The sequence below is a fragment of the Anolis sagrei genome, chromosome 4, assembly GCF_037176765.1.
Source record: "Anolis sagrei isolate rAnoSag1 chromosome 4, rAnoSag1.mat, whole genome shotgun sequence".
Lineage (NCBI taxonomy): Eukaryota > Metazoa > Chordata > Lepidosauria > Squamata > Dactyloidae > Anolis > Anolis sagrei.
Genome location: NC_090024.1, coordinates 1,910,028 through 1,925,027, shown reverse-complemented (window position 1 = coordinate 1,925,027; position 15,000 = coordinate 1,910,028). Strand labels below are relative to the sequence as shown.

The following is a 15,000-nucleotide window of genomic DNA, read 5'->3' as shown; positions in this document are numbered from 1 at the left end:
TGCCTACCTTCCTACCATCTATCTATCTATCTATCTATCTATCTATCTATCTATCTATCTATCTATCTATCTATTGACCTTTCTTTCTATCCACCCATCTTCCTATCTATCGACCTACCTATCAAGTCATCCATCCATCCACCTACTATCCATCCATCCAGAAATACATTTCTGCCTGCTTGTCTGCCTACCTTCCTACCATCCATCTATCTATCTATCTATCTATCTATCTATCTATTGAACTTTCTATCAATCCATCTTCCTATCAATCGACATTCCTATCAAGTCATACATCCACCTACTATCTATCTACCCACAAATCCAGATACACATCTCCCTGCCTGCCTGCCTACCTTCCTACCTCTCAATCAATCTTTCTACTAATTGATCTGTCTACTTATCTATCTCTCTATCTCTATCTATCTATCTATCTATCTATCTATCTATCTATCAATCTCTCTCTCTATCTATCTATTGACCTTTCTTTCTATACATCCATCTTCCTATCTATCCACCTATCAAGTCATCCATCCATCCACCTATCTATCTACCGAGACATACATCTACCTACCTGCCTGCCTACCTTTCTACCTCTCAATCAATCTGTCTACTAGTCTGTTTGTCTACCTACCTACCTACCTACCTACCTACCTACCTACCCATCCATCCATCCATCTATCAACCTTTCTTTCTATCCATCCATCTACCTACCTACCTATCAATCTACCTATCTATCTAGTAATCCATCCATCTGTCCACCTACTATCTATCTATCTATCAATCTACCTATCTATCTAGCCACTTTGAGTCGCCTTAGTGCTGAGAAAGGTGGGCTACCAATATCATAAATAAATAATATCTAACTATCCACCCACCCATCCATCCATCCATCCATCCATCCATCTACCTACTGATCCAGGCATGGGCAAACTTTACCCTCCAGGTGTTTTGGACTTCATCTCCCAGGAATTGTGGGAGTTGAAGTCCAAAACACTTGAAGGGCCAGAATTTGCTCTTGCCTGTCCTCTAGTATAAATGCATCCTAAGGCTTGCTGGAAACTATGTTGTTCTTTTATTTTAAAAGAAGGCATCCCAACCAAATGACAAAGAGTGCACTTTATGCCGCTGCGCATTACATTTGTCAGTAAATGCTTTTTTGGGGTTTTCAAGGATTTGGAAAACGGAAGTGCGCATTAGATTGGACGGCATGTTAGACTGGGGGCGATAGGGTACCTGGGCGCAGAGGAGGCCCTTGGCGGCGAAGGCATCCTCTCCCTTTCCGTTGGGGTAGCAGTGGTACTGGACGGCCAGGATGGGGTGTCGGCTGGCCAGGAAGAGCCCGCTGTTGAAGACCTTCAGGCCGGCGCGCCCCGCCAGGCCATAGGAGCCCACATCGTAGAGGATGTGCGGGTAGCAGGGGCCCAGCAGCCGGCAGAGGGAGGCCGAGGCCCGCAGGTCAAAGACCTCCTGGAGGCACACAAAGTCCGCCTGCGCCGGGAAGCGGGCCGTGACCTCCCCCAGATGGCCCTCTCCGGCCCCGTCGCCCTCCCCTTCAAATTCCACCTGGACGGTTGTGCTCAGGGGCCTCTGGCAGGGCCGAGGGGGGCTGTTGCCCGTGGACCCATACCCATTGGGGACTCCGGAGCCATTCTTGGAGCAAGGGGGGGAGGAGCGGCGATGATGGCCACTGGCCGCCCGGGCCAGAATTTGCCCGATGTGCTTGGCCCGCCACTGGGAGCGGCTCAGGTTGCTGAACTTGGCCAGGCCCTCGGGCAGCAGGCAGACGTTGCCGCTGATGAAGGAGAAAGTGTGGCCCTGGCCCGTCTCGAGGAGGGGCCACTCTTCCCCACAAGAGGGGTCCCTTCCAGGGGTGTGCTGGTAGGCGTAGGGCCGGCGGGCAGCCTGGAGGGGCAGCCAGAACAAGAAGGCCACCAAGGAGAAAGGCAGCGAGAGCACGAAGGCCGGCAGGAGGAGCAGCCCCTGGGCCAGGGTCCACAGGGCGTAAGGCGCGCACCGCTTGTGCCGCTGACGCTTCTCGGCCGTGGTGCTCTGCAGGGCCAGCAGCTGGTTCAGCAGCCAGTAGCTGGGGAAGAGGGCCGCCCGGGCCCCCGAGTTCAGGGCCCCCAGCAGCCGGTTGGAGTAAGGGGACTCCCGCAGGCCCATCCTAGCCACGTGGGGCCCTCGCGAGGCTCACAAGGCTCCTTCGGGGCCACAGGGTGCTTCTCTCACGAGGCTGGGCTCTCCGTCCTGCAATGCTCTGCCAGGAAGTGTTGCTGCTGCAGAGGAAGAGAAGAACAAGAGGGAGACATCAGGAGCAAGGCTATTTATCTGCAGGGTGGGGGGCCCATGGTGGGTGGGTAGGTGGGATAACATCTGTAGCCAGGAGGAGGGGAAGCCCCGTGAAGTTTCTTCACATGTTGGGACACAGCGTGTGGAATTTCACCTGCAGACGGTACATACCTGGCTCTTCTGCTCAGGAACGGAGCCATGAGTTCATGGCTGCCAAAGAGGGATGCATCACGGAGCACCTGGCTATAGAAGTCTTACCCCACCCTCACCCCCAAAACATCTCACACACATCTCACCCCCCAAAACACCCCAAAAACATCTCACACATATCTCACTCGATTCTGGAGTGACAACAACAACACTTTTCTGGGGCTGGGCTATGTGATAGATAAAGGGAGATATGATAGGATAGTAGAGAGATTAGATAGATAGATAGATAGATAGATAGATAGATAGATAGATAGATAGATAGAGGTAAATAAATGACAGATGAAAAAAAGGTAGGCAGATAGACAAATAGATAGCTAGACAGATGGATGGATGGATAGATGACAGTTGAAGAAGATAGCGAGATGGGCAGACGATAGATAGATGTCTAGACGGATGGATAGATAGATAGATAGATAGATAGATAGATAGATAGACAGACAGATAGAATCCTAGAGTTGGAAGGGACCCCAAAGAAGGCCATCTAGTCCAACCTCCTTGTGCCATAATAGATAGATAGATAGACAGATGCACAGGTAGGTAGGTAGATAGGTAGGTAGGTAGGTAGATATATCATAGATATACAAAAGTAGATAGATGACAAATGAAGTAGAGAGAGAGGTAGGTAGGTAAGTAGGTAGATGACAGATGAAGACAGGCAGATAGGGAGATAGATAGACAGATTATAGATTGTTTCATTTGTAGATAGATGGATGACAGATGAAGACAGGCAGATAGAGAAGTAGGTAGGTAGGTAGGTAGGTAGGTAGGTAGATGACAGACGAAGACAGGCAGATAGAGAGGTAGAGAGGTAGGTAGGAAGATAGCTAGACAGATATGTAGGTAGGTAGGTAGATAGGTAGATGACAGACGAAGACAGGCAGATAGAGAGGTAGGTAGATAGATAGATATGTAGCTAGGTAGGTAGGTAGATGACAGACGAAGACAGGCAGATAGAGAGGTAGAGAGGTAGGTAGGAAGATAGCTAGACAGATATGTAGGTAGGTAGGTAGATAGGTAGATGACAGACGAAGACAGGCAGATAGAGAGGTAGGTAGATAGATAGATATGTAGCTAGGTAGGTAGGTAGATGACAGACGAAGACAGGCAGATAGAGAGGTAGGTAGGTAGGTAGATAGATAGATAGATATGTAGGTAGGTAGGTAGGTAGGTAGGTAGATGACAGACGAAGACAGGCAGATAGAGAGGTAGGTAGGTAGGTAGATATGTAGGTAGGTAGGTAGGTAGGTAGGTAGATGACAGACAAAGACAGGCAGATAGAGAGGTAGGTAGGTAGATAGATAGATAGATAGATAGATATGTAGGTAGGTAGGTAGGTAGGTAGGTAGATGACAGACGAAGACAGGCAGATAGAGAGGTAGGTAGGTAGGTAGATATGTAGGTAGGTAGGTAGGTAGATGACAGACAAAGACAGGCAGATAGAGAGGTAGGTAGGTAGATAGATAGATAGATAGATAGATATGTAGGTAGGTAGGTAGGTAGGTAGATGACAGACGAAGACAGGCAGATAGAGAGGTAGGTAGATAGATAGATATGTAGCTAGGTAGGTAGGTAGATGACAGACGAAGACAGGCAGATAGAGAGGTAGGTAGATAGATAGATATGTAGCTAGGTAGGTAGGTAGATGACAGACGAAGACAGGCAGATAGAGAGGTAGAGAGGTAGGTAGGAAGATAGCTAGACAGATATGTAGGTAGGTAGGTAGATAGGTAGATGACAGACGAAGACAGGCAGATAGAGAGGTAGGTAGATAGATAGATATGTAGCTAGGTAGGTAGGTAGATGACAGACGAAGACAGGCAGATAGAGAGGTAGGTAGGTAGGTAGATAGATAGATAGATATGTAGGTAGGTAGGTAGGTAGGTAGGTAGATGACAGACGAAGACAGGCAGATAGAGAGGTAGGTAGGTAGGTAGATATGTAGGTAGGTAGGTAGGTAGGTAGGTAGATGACAGACAAAGACAGGCAGATAGAGAGGTAGGTAGGTAGATAGATAGATAGATAGATAGATATGTAGGTAGGTAGGTAGGTAGGTAGGTAGATGACAGACGAAGACAGGCAGATAGAGAGGTAGGTAGGTAGGTAGATATGTAGGTAGGTAGGTAGGTAGATGACAGACAAAGACAGGCAGATAGAGAGGTAGGTAGGTAGATAGATAGATAGATAGATAGATAGATATGTAGGTAGGTAGGTAGGTAGGTAGATGACAGACGAAGACAGGCAGATAGAGAGGTAGGTAGGTAGGTAGATAGATAGATATGTAGGTAGGTAGGTAGATGACAGACGAAGACAGGTAGATAGAGAGGTAGGTAGGTAGGTAGGTAGATAGATAGATAGATAGATAGATAGATAGATAGATAGATAGATATGTAGGTAGGTAGGTAGGTAGGTAGATGACAGACGAAGACAGGCAGATAGAGAGGTAGGTAGGTAGGTAGATATGTAGGTAGGTAGGTAGGTAGATGACAGACAAAGACAGGCAGATAGAGAGGTAGGTAGGTAGATAGATAGATAGATATGTAGGTAGGTAGGTAGGTAGGTAGATGACAGACGAAGACAGGCAGATAGAGAGGTAGGTAGGTAGGTAGGTAGATAGATAGATAGATAGATATGTAGGTAGGTAGGTAGGTAGATGACAGACGAAGACAGGCAGATAGAGAGGTAGGTAGATAGATAGATAGATAGATATGTAGGTAGGTAAGTAGATGACAGACGAAGACAGGTAGATAGAGAGGTAGGTAGGTAGATAGATAGATAGATATGTAGGTAGGTAAGTAGATGACAGACGAAGATAGGCAGATAGAGAGGTAAGTAGGTAGATAGATATGTAGGTAGGTAGGTAAGTAGGTAGATGACAGATGAAGACAGGCAGATAGAGAGATAGGGAGGTAGACAGACAAATAGATTATAGGTTGTTTCATTCGTAGGTAGATAGATGACAGATGAAGCAGATAGAGAGATAGGTAGATAGCTAGGTGATAGATAGGTGGAAAAGGCAGTAGATAGATGACAGATGCAGACAGGTAGCTATTTTATTTATTTATTTTAAACATTTATATTCCGGGCAAGTGTTTGAAAAGGCAGTGTAACAGACATAGGATTATGTAACCGACAGCGAATAAACATCAAATTAGAATTAAACACAGGCTTGTTGAAACAAGTCGTCAAAATCACCTGAAAATGTAGAGATCCCGAAAACCTGACCCGTCAGCCCCGGCTCAGGCTTAAACCCTTCTTCTCCAAGAGGCCAGAAGGCTAGGAAGGGCCCTTGAGAATTCACTCACCACGAAATGAAGGAAGACCATCAAGGAGAGGAAGGGTGGCCAATGCTGCCGGGAGGGACTGCATTCACAGGCAAGGACTACCAAGGGACCCTAAAAGGAAAAGACAGAAAGGGCTTTGGCTCCAACTCCGTTGCATTTGCTCTCGCAGCCACGTCCTCTCCTACCAACCACATTGTCCAACTCTATCTCGTTAAAGTTGAGTCATTTCCTTGTACTTAATACTATCTGTCTTTCAAGCGCTATAACTGACAACCCAGTCCAGGAATCTCTGAATTACGCAAGGGCGGTTGATGATCTGGCTGAGATCTCTCTGCCGTCTTATCCTCCATCAAAACTGTCAGTTTGTGCTGGTACGTCTGTACCAGGAGCTCCAACTTTATTTTCTTTCTATTAAGTTTTTGCATGTAGGGATTCTGCAAAAAGGTGGCTTCCTTTGGTTTGCAGTCATAGGGCAAGCCACTTGTCTATCATTGTTAAGTTTGGATCCACCCCTTCTCCCAGGGAGATGGGAAGGGAAGAGGGAGCCATTTTTAGTTAGTCTTAGTGAGGAAAGCTAAGTTAGAGGACGTGGACAAGCTTCACCTGCACAAAAGCTTAAGACCATCCAGGGAAACTGAAGTCCAGGAAATTCCAGGGACATTCCAGAGGGAAAACAGCTTTACAGACCCAGAGAACTCCAGCTGGAGAATCTGCAAGCCTTTACTGGTAGGTCTACTCGGTGCTCAAGACGCAGTTTGAATCCGGTAGTAGGACCCACATCAGTAAGGATTAGATTATAGTCAGCCTGGAAGAGGTTAGAAAAGGGTTTTCCTCTAAAGTAAAGGAACAGTTAATGAAGACAGTTGCCTGTCCCTCGTGGACAAGATTAAGGAAGCCACCAGTTAATTCAAAGCCTTGAAGCATTTGTTTGACCCATTGAAGATTTGAGAAATATTTGTTGGATTTGTTCAATAATAAAGTACTTCGTTACATCATTAAAGACTCTAAAGACTATCTCTACAGGAAAATTCTTAAAGGCCTCTTTCGAGGCGCCCCTGGCTTCCCGCTGGGCACAAGGTGCACGTCCTATTTCAAAAGTCAATTATTACAGGCCCAGCGCGTGACAGAACACAGTTTGTGCATTTCCGCTCAATTGGAAATCAGGCGATCCTCGTTGATGAGATTTATTTTATTTATTTATTATTTAAACTTATATGCCGCTACTCCCCTGGGGCTCAGAGCGGCTTACAAGAATAGCTAAAATCTAACAAAATTTAAAAGCAGTTTAAAACATAAAAACAACACTATCAAACATTAAAAGCCTGTCGAAACAGGTATGTCTTACATGCCCTGCGGAAAGCTGGTAAGTCCCGCAAGGCACGGACTTCAGGTGGCAGAGTATTCCAGAGTGATGGTGCCACTGCTGTGAAGGCTCTGCGTCTGGTTGCTGTTAGGCGCAAGGTCTTGACACTGGGAATTTCCAATAGATCTTGGTCCTCAGAACGGAGGGATCTCTGGGGTTGGGAGGGGGTGAGGCGGTCCCTCCAGTACATCGGCCCCAGACCATGCAAGGCCTTCAAGGTGAGTCCCATCCCTTTGAAAGTGATCCGGTGCTCAATTGGTAACCAATGCAGCTGTAGTAAGATTGGTGTTATCTGGCATCTCATCGGAATTCCCGCAAGAAGCCGAGCAGCTGCATTTTGTACCAACTTGAGCTTCCGGATCAGCGACAGAGGAAGGCCAATGTAGAGGGCGTTACAGTAGTCCAGTCTTGAGATGACTGTGGCCTTGAACACCGTAGCTAGGTCGTCCCTGGACAGGGAGGGGGCCAGCCGTCTAGCCTGCCGCAGGTGAAAGAAAGAAGGCGGTTCTGCTCACGGCGGAGACCTGGGCCTCCATCGTCAGCAGAGGGTCCAAAGGGACTTCCAGACTCTTTACCAACGGTGACGGGCATAGCGCCTCGCCATCCAGGGTAGGCAGCTGGAAATCCCCACCGCTTGGTCGACCCAGCCATAGGATCTCCATCTTTGCTGGATTCACCCTCAACCTGCTGGCACGCAGCCATCCAGTCATGGCCTCGAGGCACTGATGGAAACAATCGGGGACAGAGTCCGGTCGGTCTTCCATCTTCAGCACCAGCTGAGTGTCATCAGAGTACTGGTCACACTCCAGCCCAAAACCTCGAACCAGCTGAGCAAGTGGTCACATAGAGATGTTAAACAGCAGAGGGGAGAGAACGGCCCCCTGAGGAACCCCACAAAAGAGAGAGAGGGGACCTCTCAGAGACCAGGCCTCCCCTCTCCACTCGCTGTCCACGGTTGTGAAGAAAAGAGGACAGCCAGTTTAAAGCTCTCCCCATGACTCCAGCAACAGCAAGGCGGTGGGTCAAAAGATTGTGGTCGACTGTGTCAAATGCTGCTGTGAGATCCAATAACACAATCAGTGCCGACCTGCCCTGGTCAAGCGGGCATCGAAGGTGATCCATGATGGAGACCAGCACAGTCTCTGTCCCGTGCCCCGCACGGAAGCCGGACTGGAAGGGATCTAGTCCGGCTGTGTCGTCTAGGAATTGCTGCAACTGCTCCGCTGCTGCCCTCTTGGGTACAAACTGAAGCGCACTGACCACTATCTACAAGAAATTACAATTGGATTCTCCGTCCATGGATTCAATGGCCCTTTGAAGGCAACCATATGTAAAGCGAATGTGTCCCTTGATGGAAACAAGTTTGACACACTTGCAGGAAGGTAAATGCAGCAAAGGACAGGTAAAGAGATAGCGCAGGAATATCTGGCTAATCTAAATATCCAAGGCCAGATGAACTCTACCCTAAAAGAATAATAATAATAATAATAATAATAATAATAATAATTTATATTTAATACCCCGCCACCATCTCCCCAATGGGGACTCGGGGCAGCTTACACGAGGCCAAGCCCAACAGTGTATTACAATAAAGTAAAACCAAAACACAATAACAACACTATCATCCTGGAGAATCCCTGGAGAAGAGGAGAAGTTCCTGCAGACGGGAGGAAGGCCAATGCTGTCCCCAAATATTGTTCCCATTTCCAAAAAAGGAGGAAAAGAGGACCCAAACGATAACCTCCCAGTCAGCCTGACATTGATACCGAGGAAGATTCTGGAGCAGATCATTAAAGAGACTGTAAGCACTTAGGAAGGAATGTCTTGCTCATTAAACGTCTAAATGAGTATCTCAAAAACAAGTCATGCCAGGCTAATCTCGTGTCTCTTTCTTTTATAGGTTGGTAATGGAAGACAAAGCTTGGATGTGGCCTATCTTGATTCCAGGAAGGCCTCTGACAAGGTTCCTGATAATAGTCCCCAAAAGTAGCTACTAAGGTACGAGATGAATTGGGAACGGGTCTCACAGCTGCTTTCTTCCTTCTGGAGAAGGGGGTCCTGTCCTGGGCCTTTCAGAGCTATATCACATCCTTATCAATGACTTGGACGATGGACTAGTGGGCATGAAATTGGGAAGCCTAGCTGATCCGGGCCCAGGACGGAGTGCCGCAGGGTTCTGTCCTGGGCCCGGTCCTGTTCAGGATCTTCATTAATTACTTAGACGAAGGGTCAGAAGGCAGGATCATCAAGTTTGCAGATGACACCAAATTGGGAGGGAGAGCCAAGACTCCAGAGGACAGGAGGAGGATCCAAAACGATCTTGACAGATTAGAGAGATGATTGGCCAAAACTAACAAAATGAAGTTCAACAGGGACAAATGCAAGATACTCCACTTTGGCAGAAAAAACGAAATGCAAAGAGACAGAATGGGGGACGATGATGCCTGGCTCGTGTGAAAAAGATCTTGGAGTCCTCGTGGACAGCAAGTTAAACATGAGCCAACAATGTGATGTGGTGGCAAAAAAAGCCAATGGGATGTTGGCCTGCATCAAGAGGAGCATCTAGATCTAGGGAAGTCATGCTCCCCATGCTCTATTCCGCTTTGGTTAGACCACACCTGGAATATTGTGTCCAATTCTGGGCACCACAATTCAAGAGAGATATTGACCAGCTGGAATGTGTCCAGAGGAGGACGACTCAAATGATCAAGGGTCTGGAGAACAAGCCCTATGAGGAGCAGCTTAAGGAGCTGGGCATGTTTAGCCTGAAGAAGAGAAGTATGAGAGGAGATATGATGAGGGCCATGTATCAAGATGTGAGAGGAAGCCACAGCAAGCTTGTTTTCTGCTTCCCTGGAGACTAGGACGCGATGGAAGAATGGCTTCAAACTACAAGAGAGGAGATTCCATCTGAACATGAGGAAGAACTTCCTGACTGTGAGAGCCGTTCAGCAGTGGAACTCTCTGCCCCGGAGTGTGGTGGAGGCTCCTTCTTTGGAAGCTTTGAAACAGAGGCTGGATGGCCATCTGTCAGGGGTGATTTGAATGCAATTTCCCTGTTTCATGGCAGAATGGGGTTGGACTGGATGGCCCAGGAGGTCTCTTCCAACTATGATTCTATGATCCCCAAGGACAGGATCCGAATACATAATGGCCTTCACAGATTAGAGAGCTGATTGGCCAAAACTACCCAAATGAATCTCATCTGTCCCAGTATCAAAAGCAGAAGGAAGGTAGAAGGGGAACTCTGGAAGCCAGACCAAAGCCCTGCTCCCAGTGGGCAACTGGTTTCCTTTGTGGAAATGAGCCCACCAGTTGGACAATGGGTTCATTCGACAGGAAAGGAGAGTCCCCCTGAACATTAGGAAGAACTTCCTAATCACAAGAAGAGCAGTTCAACAGTGGAACTCTGTGCCTTGGAGTTCAGGGATGGAAGCTCCTTCTGTGGAGGCTTTGAAACAGAGGCTGGATGGGGTGCTTTGGTTGTGCTTCTTCTGCCTGGCAGTAGGAGGTTGGATTGGATGGACGTGAGGTCCCTTCCAGTTCTATGATTCCATGAACCCTCTCTCTCATGTTCTGCAGCCATCAATGCAAGAGACGAATGTGTTGTGAATGAGTTGCGCAGGCAATGCTTCCTTAACCACAAGGCCTTTGCGGCACCTCTGTCTCCAACATGGCTTTCCTGAGGTTTTCTTCTCACAGGAAGAAAGGGTATATATGTGTTGTCGAAGGCTTTCATGGCCAGAATCACTGGGTTGCCGTGAGTTTTCCAGGCTGTATGGCCATGTTCCAGAACCATAGCTATCCATGGTTCTGGAGCCAGACAGAAGAGGCTGTGAGCATGTCCCAAGGTCCAAAGGTTTAGACTTGAGCCTTGCTGGGCTTGAGCTGGACGTGGGTGGGTTCTTGTCACAATGTATTGTCGAAGGCTTTCATGGCTGGAATCACTAGGTTCTTGTGGGTTTTTTCAGGCTATTGGGCCATGTTCTAGATAGCCCATGTTCTAGATAGGAGAAATGCCTCTAGAACATGGCCCTATAGCCCGAAAAAACCCACAAGAACCTACTGGTTCTTGTCACACTTTGGCAAAAAGGACGGTGACCCATTTGGGTAGGAATGAGAGGCAGGATGCAAAGCCGTTTCCCCACGGTCCTGGGTTCTTGCATCACGGTGGCGATTAGCTCCCTCTTGATTACGGTCATTATGTCCTGGTGATTCAGACGATGCTCCCGTTTCCACGTGGATGCCAGAAGCAGCGGCAGACGCCTCCAAACAGTTGCAGGAACCCAAGCGGTTCTCTTGGCCTGGTACCAGGAGCATGTGGGAGGAAGGCTCCAGAGATGTTTTCGAAGAGCAACCAACGGGTGTTCCATTAGAAGCCCAGGGCTGGAGGAAAGGAAGGGAACCCCAAAGCAAAGGCACCCAAAGAGACAGCCACCCAACCTGACGCACCTTCCTTCTGGAGCTGTCCAACAACCTACAGCTTTCTGCCCAGAAGAACTTCTCTGAAAGCCAGGCTGTCCAAAAGCCCTCTTGCCCTCGGGAAGCTCTTCCTGGTTGTTTACTGTCCTTCCATGTAATTGGGGTCCTTCCCTCCCTCCATCTTCCACCTGGTTGCCCTTCAGGTATTTCAGGAAGGCCTCCAGTTTCTTCTCTTTTCAGGCAAAAGAGGCCCGCTCTTGGCCTCCTCCAATAAAGCCATAAAACAGGTGCTACAATGAAGAATCATAGAGAATCACAGAATCCTAGAATTGGAAGAGACCTCATGGGCCATCCAGTCCAACCCCATTCTGCCAAGAAGCAGGGAAATCGCATTCAAAGCACCATCCAGATGGTCATCCAGCCTCTGTTTAATAGCCTTCAAAGAAGGAGCCTCTACCACACTTCAGAGCAGAGAGTTCCACTACTGAACAGTTCTCACAATCAGGAAGTTCTTCCTCATGTTCAGGTGGAATCTCTCTTCCTGTCGTTTGAAGCAATTGTTCCATTGTGTTCTAGTCTCCAGGGCAGCAGAAGACAAGCCTGCTTCCTTCTCTCACCTCTTGATCCATGGCCCTCCTGATGTCTCCTTTCAGCCTTCTCTTCTTCAGGCTAGACATGGCCCAGCTCTTTAAGCCATTCCTCATAGGGCTTGTTCTCCAGACCCTCGATCATTTAGTCACTCTATTCTTGAAGTGAGAGTCAACCTCTCCCTTCAATAACGGTGCCCAGAATATAACACAGTGTGATCCCAGGTAATGTGGTCTGGCCAAGGCAAAATAGAATAAAGGCAGAGCAGGACTTCCCTAGATCTAGACACTAGACTCCTCTTGATGCAGGCCAAAATCCCACTGGCTTTTTTTGCCGCTGCATGACATTCCTGGCTCCTGTTCCCCTTCCTCCCCTCGAGGACTCCAAGATCTTTTCTGCACGTCCTGCTCTCGAGCTACACATCCGCCATTCTGTCTCTTTGCATTTCCTTGTTTCTGCCTAAGGGGAGTCTCTTGCATTTGTCCCCGTTGAACTTTCTTCTGTTAGTTTTGGCCCATCATCTCTCTCATCTGTGAAGATCCCTTTGAATTCTGCTCCTGTCTTCTGGGGTATTAGCTATTCCTCCCCATTTGGTGCCATCTGCAAACTTGATGATCCTGCCTTCTAACCCTTCATCTAAGTCATTAATAAGGAAGAGATATACAGATATATAAACCCTTTTGCCTAGCTCCAACAGACCTCACTATCTCTGAGGATGCTTGCCAAAGTGCAGGCGAAACGTCAGAAGAGAATGCCTCTAGACCATGGCCATACAGCCCGAAAAAACCTACAACAACTCAGAGATATACAGTGTTCCCTCCCTTATTGTGGGGTTATGTTCCAGGACCTCCCGCAATAAGTGAAAAACTGCCATGTAGGGACGCTATATTTATTGTAATATTTATACATTATTTTAGTAGGCATACACTATTTTAAGTCTTTATAAACTTAAAATAAAGTGAAAGAAAGGAAGGAAGGAAGGAAGGAAGGAAGGAAGGAAGGAAGGAAGGAAGGAAGGAAGGAAAAAAAGGCCCTTCAAGGCTGGAGGGAGGACTCAGGAGGGAAAGTGTTTCGGAGAGCAGCGGCAGCAAAAACCCACGAAACAGCAAAAATACCGCAATATAGATTTGAAATTAAGATTTTTTGAAAACCGCAAAACAGCGAGTCCGCTAAAAGCAAACCGCGAAGTAGCGAGGGAACACTGTAAACATTTCCCAGATTTTAAACTGATTCTGCCAACTAAAGAGAAACCTTTGACCACCTTCAAGAAAGACTGGGACTTGTTTATTGATTTTTCACAACAAGGTTTGGGGCAAATGTCAACTGTAGGATTTATGAGTTAGAAGACGGTTACCAAAAGGAGAGATGCATTTAAAGGGAGTAGAATAGCCATGGGTAAACTTTGACCTTGCAGGTGTTTTGGACTCCAACTCTCACCATTCTTCAGGCCCCTTCCTTTTCTCCCCCAGCTGCTTCTCACACCAGACCTACTCATACCGAGCCCTTTCGCCCTCTGACACCTTCTCACACTGAGGGCTCTCTCAGACTGAAGCCTACTCATACTGAGGCCTACTCATACACACTGGGGCCCTTAAGTTGAAGCTTAAGCTTAGAAGACTGTTACCAAAAATAGAGATGCATTTAAAGGGAGTAGAATAGCCATGGCTAAACTTTGGCCTTCCAGGTGTTTTGGACTCCAACTCCCACCATTCCTCACAGCCTCAGGCCCCTTCCTTTTCTCCTCCAGCCGCTTCTCACACCAGACCTTCTCATACCGAGGCCTTTCGCCCTCTGAAGCCTTTTCACACTGAGAGCTCTCTCAGACTGATGCCTCTCTCACACTGAGGCCTACTCACACTGAGGCCTACTAACACACTGGGGCCCTTAAGCTTAAGCTTTGAAGACTGTTACCAAAAGTAGAGATGCATTTAAAGGGAGTAGAATAGCCATGGCTAAATTTTGGCCTTCCAGATGTTTTGGACTCCAACTTCCACCATTCCTCAGAGTCTCAAGCCCCTTCCTTTTCTCCCCCAGACGCTTCTCACACCAGATCTACTCCTACAAAGGCCTTTCACCCTCTGAAGCCTTCTCACACTGAGGGTTCTCTCAGACTGATGCCTCTCTCACACTGAGGCCTACTCATACCGAGGCCTTTCGCCCTCTGACGCCTTCTCACACTGAGGGCTCTCTCAGACTGATGCCTCTCTCACACCGAGGCCTACTCATACTGAGACCTACCAACACACTGGGGCTCTTAAGCTGAAGCTTAAGCGGCTGAGGGGGAAAAGGAAGGGGCCTGAGGAATGGTGGGAATGGTGGGAGCTGAAGTCCAAAACACCTGCAAGGCCAAAGTTTGCCCATGCCTGCTGTATACCTATGCAGTTGTGTGTTTTGGATTTAGTTTTGTGCTTCGTTGCAGACGCTACTTAGATAATAGTGTATATGTTTTAAATATCCTGATTTTTTGGTATTGCTATTGCTTTATTTTACTCTGTTTCTCCTGAATAAAAACGATATAAAATTTACCCCCAAGTTGTGAAGCCTTCTGGCGCGTGCACACTGCCCCACTGCCAGCCCCAAAGCACTTCTGTTTGCTGGGGACGGATGGAGGGTCAGCTCTGCAAAGGTCTTTGGTGGACCCAGAAAAGAGAAGCCACTGCAGGGCAAAAGTTCACAGGTGAAATCAGGAAGGCAAAGGTGGGATGAAGTGAAACTGACCAAAGTAAAGAATCAACAAAGAGCTTTCCTGGGAGTGTGTCAGAAGCAAGAGGAAGAGAATCACTGGCTCTCCGAGGTGAGATTGTAACGGAAGATAGGCAGCTTGCATGCAGAACTGGTTTCCTGTTC

The 15,000-nt window shown here is 47.7% G+C and overlaps 1 protein-coding gene across 1 annotated transcript in view; it reads right to left on the bottom strand.

Annotated features, from left to right (window-relative positions):
* LOC132775195 (sphingomyelin phosphodiesterase 5-like) overlaps positions 1–15,000 on the bottom strand; it is a 31,053-nt gene that overhangs the window by 12,907 nt on the left and 3,146 nt on the right. Inside the window, exons 2-3 of the mRNA XM_067467201.1 lie at positions 5,802–5,891; positions 1,234–2,276 (exon numbers count right to left, since the gene is read on the bottom strand). Of these exons, the coding sequence (XP_067323302.1) occupies positions 1,234–2,163 (930 nt within the window). The 5' untranslated portion in view covers positions 2,164–2,276; positions 5,802–5,891. The remainder of the gene's footprint in view (positions 1–1,233; positions 2,277–5,801; positions 5,892–15,000) is intronic.